This window comes from Malania oleifera, chromosome 11, assembly GCF_029873635.1.
Source record: "Malania oleifera isolate guangnan ecotype guangnan chromosome 11, ASM2987363v1, whole genome shotgun sequence".
Taxonomy (NCBI): Eukaryota; Viridiplantae; Streptophyta; class Magnoliopsida; order Santalales; family Ximeniaceae; genus Malania; species Malania oleifera.
The window spans coordinates 6,009,083-6,014,380 of record NC_080427.1 but is presented as its reverse complement, the minus strand read 5'-3'; the positions used below and the strand labels follow the sequence as shown (position 1 = coordinate 6,014,380).

The 5,298-nt window shown below is 38.3% G+C and overlaps 1 protein-coding gene across 1 annotated transcript; it reads left to right on the top strand.

Moving 5' to 3' along the window:
* Nucleotides 1–721: 721 nt before the first annotated feature.
* LOC131168127 (PRA1 family protein B4) lies at nucleotides 722–1,916 on the top strand. The gene has a single exon (XM_058127361.1). It carries the CDS (start codon nucleotides 1,025–1,027, stop codon nucleotides 1,691–1,693), a length of 669 nt encoding a protein of 222 aa, XP_057983344.1. The 5' UTR covers nucleotides 722–1,024; the 3' UTR covers nucleotides 1,694–1,916.
* Nucleotides 1,917–5,298: the final 3,382 nt, after the last annotated feature.

Here is a 5,298-nt window from a genome sequence, read left to right as displayed (position 1 = left end):
AAATAATATTACAAAAATATGATTAAAATAATAAAATTACAAAATAATGCACATTAAAATTTATTATAATAAAAATAAAATTTACAATACAATACACTTTAAAAACACTAGAATAAAAAAAATTATTATAATTATTTTATTTAGTTGTTATATATTCAAATTTTACTTTATAATAAACATTTGAATGGACATAATAATTAAAAAAAAGTAAAAATATTTCAAATTGACTTATTATTTTATACATATATATATATATATATATTTCAACTATATTTAAGTTCCTGTAATTATTTAATTTTAATTTTAAAATATATAAAATAATGATTTAATTTAAAGAAAAATTTATCAAAATAAATTATCAAAACATCTAAAAATCATAAAATATAATTTTATTTTTTTATAAATAATAAAAATTAACAATAAAAATATATAATTATTTTATTTAACGTGCAAACATAGAGACAAAGAAATCGCGGAGGGCACCCTCAGGATGTTGTTCAGGTCGTAGTGCGGGTTGCGAGAGTGCCTCTCAAGAGGTCAGGTATTCAAACCCTCCCGGACTCATTTTCGCCTTTGAATTTATCCTTTCCTTTGGAGTTGTGGGGTTAACTTTAAGAAGCGTAGGATTAGTCACGTGGACCGTAAAACGGATACGTGGATACCGGTACGTAATCCAAAAAAAAACAAACAAAAAAAAGGAAACCGCGGAGGGCGCGGGGCGAATCGGGATCCGGATTCCGGCTCCGTAGCAGAGAGAAGGTTCGGGGGAAGGCTGGAAGCCGTCGCAAAGAAGCACAAACCGTGCCTAAACGACTTTTCACCCTCCGTCGGTGCCGCGTCGCAGCGTTCCCCTTTTCCTCTCACTACGCTACGCTTCGCAACAATAGATCTCTTGCGACGACCACCTTCCTCACATTTCCATCCATCTAAATATCCTCTCCCCCAGATTTAGCAAACCTCTCCTGAATCCCTCCTCTCCTTAACAACCCCTGTTCTCAATCAAATCTTCCAATCTACCCAAACAATGGCGTCTTCATCTCCGCCTGTACTCCCCATCTCAAACACCGTACCCGCAGCCACTCAGGGTGGCGCCGCTCAGTCCGAGGCCCCTATCGCCACCCCCGCCTTCCGCGCCTTTATCAACCACATTTCCAACTCCGTCCGCCACGGCCTCGCCCAGCGCCGCCCCTGGTACGAGCTCGTCGACCGCTCCGCCTTTTCCCGCCCCGAGTCCTTCTCCGACGCCGCTCTCCGTGTCCGCAAGAACTACTCCTACTTCCGCGTCAACTACCTCTCCCTCCTCGGCCTCGTCCTCGCCTTCTCTCTCATCTCTAACCCCTTCTCTCTCTTCCTCCTCGCCGCGCTCCTCGCCGCCTGGCTCTTCCTCTACCTCTTTCGACCCTCCGATCAGCCCTTGGTCCTATTCGGCCGCACCTTCACTGACGGTGAAACCCTCTGCGCTCTCATTGGACTCAGCGTCGTCGTGATTTTCCTCACCAGCGTCGGATCGGTTCTCGTCTCTGCCCTAATGGGCGGCCTGGCCATCATTTTTGCCCACGGCGCTTTTAGAGTTCCCGAGGATCTGTTTTTAGACGAGCAAGAACCTGCGGCGACCGGTTTCCTGTCTTTCCTCGGCGGCGCTGCGTCAAATGCGGCCGCTGCTGCTGCACCTGTTGTTGGCGCACGAGTCTGATGATTCCATCAATTGATTCGGCCACAGTTTAGCGGGGTAATTTTGGCGCTGTTGTTTGTTCAATTGAATAGGGTAGATTTAAATAATCATGGAGTTCCGATTTGTAGGAATTTTGTCTATATTAAAGTTGGAAAAGCTTACGGATCTATTCTTGTTTAATTTGTCTTAGCTATTAGATGGGATCTTTGATGTTAGATATGAAATAAATTGTTCTTGCTTGAAATATCATTAATTGACACCAATTTTTTCCCTTTCTTTTGCTTCCCCCCCCCCCCCCCCCCCCTGTTTTGTAGCTTGAATCTGTTTGTGTAGATGCTATTTTAAAACGGTTTACGGAGTTCCTTTGAGAAGTTAAAAAGTGTTGCATGTATTTTTAGGCTTTCATTTTTGCCAATGTGCTTATTTTACCTTTGATTTGAATGACTTTTATATTGGTTCAATCTCAGTTCTCGAATTGGTGTTTGTTGATATCATTGCTTGCATCTAGGATACTGAAACTAGGATAGCCCTTTGAATTCAAAATTTTCAATGTAGATATAAATACGTCATTCTTGCTTGTAATATCTTTAATTGTCAGATTTCTTTTTCAAAATTTCAATGTAGATATGAATAAATCATTCTGATAGATTTCATTTGAACTTTTTTTTTTTTGTTGCTTTTCTTCGTCTATTTTGGTGTCTGAAATTGTGTGTTTAAATGCATATTTTGTTCATCCTGCTGCGTGAATTCACATGTTTCAAAGTGTTTTATGGGATTCCTTTGAGAAGGTAGTGACAGATCTGTATACAAATAGGTGTTGTATGCATGTTACACATTCATTTTTTATAATGTGATTAGCTTATGTTTATATTATTGATATCTATATCACTCAGTATTCAAATCAGTGTTTGTCAGTAACTATTCATGCTTCTATGCACGCATCTAGGATATCTAATGGTGTACACCTTCGCATTTAAATTTTCAATGTGAATTTTGAGGAGTATTGGACTTTTAAATATATTTATTTTTTCCTTTTGAATGAGAAGGGCTTGGAAAGTGGCTGCAACTCAACTTTAGGATGTATCTAGTTTCCATAACATTCAGCTGTGAAGTTTTTTTTTTCAAAGTAGAACTCTTATTACTTATAAAAAACGAGTTCATTATAATTAAACTAAGCAATGCTACAAATATAATGCGATGATATATTGCGTATAATAAACATATTGGAGATGTTCTAGACTATATTATATTTTTAGGGCCCTTGGTTTCACTCCCTCTCCAACACTAGGTGTCCTAGTGGAATGATGTGGTTATCTCCCACAACTATTCTAAATTTGTGGAATTATTGTTGGATTCTTGATTTTTTTTTTTTTTTTTTGTTTTTGTTTGTTTTGTTTGTTTTGTTTTTTTTTTTTTTGTTTTTTATAGTAAAAGTTGAAAAAGTATTATGCTTGCATGGTGATGTAGGACAAGAAGTAGGGCAATGGATGGACCTTCATTGGAGACTGATTAAGGGGAATTGGATTGAGGAATTATTGGATTTCATACCAATAGATTTAGGATAATTAATTAGGCTTATCTTGAGGGTGACCTTGGATCAATGGTAAGGTTGGTTCTTTGTAATTGGTTGGTTGCAGGTTAAAGTGTGAGGAAACACCCTCCCTAGTCCTTGCAATAAAAGTAGGGATAAGGTTATGTACATTGTAATGACCTTCCCTCTATTCTTGCAAAGCAGGGAAGTCTTATGGTCCGGGACGCCCTTTAATTAGGCTTATTTTTATTTGGGGGTTTGTAATATGTGCATTGTAGGGGTTCTTTTGTAATTTAATGTATCTTTTGTAATTTTTATTCCCCCCACGCATTTCCTTCCACTTCTTCGCCTCTTGTCTCCTCCATCTCTCCTAGAGTATTTGTTGGGTGTAATACTATGATGCTGCCCTGCATCATTTTTGGTATAAGCCCAAATTCATTCATCCATTTTAGCTCCCCATTTCCCCTCTAATTCATTCTTCTTCTTCCTTTTTCCCCCCTTGTTAATTCTAGCCCCTTATTCTCCATTTGTAATATTCAAATTTCTGCAGAATTCTTAAAACAACTTCTCTTCTTCCTTTCCTCCTCTTTCTCCTTGTTTCTATTTGCTTCCAAATTTCTCCCCATGCAGTATCTAAGGTTGGAAATAAACCAAGCTACTCACGAGTGGCTTGGGAGCTCAGCTTGGTAAGAGCTTGTCCAGGCTCCTTCATGCTGTAATTGAGTGATTTTGAAGCCCAATTTTGAAGCTTGTTTAACAAACAATCAAACCTGAACATGAATGAGCTCGGCTTGTTTGGGCATGTTAATTGCTCAACTATAGGCTCAGTTTGGGCTTGTTTAATAGGTTTGGATTAGGCTCACTTGTACAACAACAACAACAACAACAATAAGCAGCCATAAATCACTCTAGGTGGGGTTGACTACATGAATCCTTTTCCACGAATTTACTTGTTTGAGAGCATTTTCTTCTATTGGATTAAGCTCATTTTTGGACTTGCTGAATAAGGTCTTACTAGACTTGATAAATTGGCTTGGTGGGGACAAAAATACTCAAGGCGGTATTAATAAGAGTCTTTTTTTACCTTATTGCTTCACAAGCTCTAAAAGCCCCTTGCCTCTTAGAGAGAGGGTCCGAAAGAACCAAATGATTCATAAGTGCCTCAATAACTTGGCTTGATAAGGGTTTGTTAGCTTGTTCATTTGCATAATGAATTAGCTTGAGCAAGTATATTTTTAAAGCTAGGTTTAAGATCGAGTTCAGTTAAAAATTTAATAACAAGCTTGAGCATGGTAAAGTTCGGCTCAACTTGGGTCGTTTGCAGCCCTAGTAGTATCTATGCTATTGTTCTTTTCTATTTTTTTCTGTTCTTCCATATTATTCCATTACATCATTATTCTTCTTCATCTTTGATCCCATTTCAATTTTTAGACTTTCTTCATTCATCACTATCTTTTTCTCAACATCATCCAAAAATATTCCACCAAAAAAAAAAGAGAATAAAAATGCAGCCATTGCCCCTCAATTTCAAACACCACTTTCCAAGAATCATTTTGCAACACCTCCACCATCATCAAAGCTAGAGACTGTAGAAAGGCTTCCTCGAAATTGTCTTTGTCTAATGCCTGGGGAATGCCCACGCTCCACTTGAAGGCTGAAACTCCACCAATTGATTGGAGGTCTTTGTTGGAATCGGCTAGAGAAATTACCATGCATCTCTTGTGGCTGCAAGAGATAGGTTCAACTCTCCAAACCCCCTCATTTTCTCTCTCCCAAAATCAACCTGCCTTTTTATACCAAGAATGAGTCCTAACTTGTTTAAAAAAAAGGAAAGAAAAGCCTGACTTTTAGCTTGGCCCATTTTTTTTATCATACAGTAGACCTGGTGATGCAGGAAAAGTATGAGAATTCATATATAGAGATAGAATTGAGAGGAGGAGAAGAGGAAGAAGAAGAAGTAGAAGAAGCAGCAGCAACAACAATAGGAATACAGAACAAAGAGAAGAACAGAGAAGAGGGAGGAACAGAACAGAGGTGAGAGACAGAATTAGGAGAGCGACAAGAGAAGGAAGAAGAAGAAGAAGAACAGCAGTAA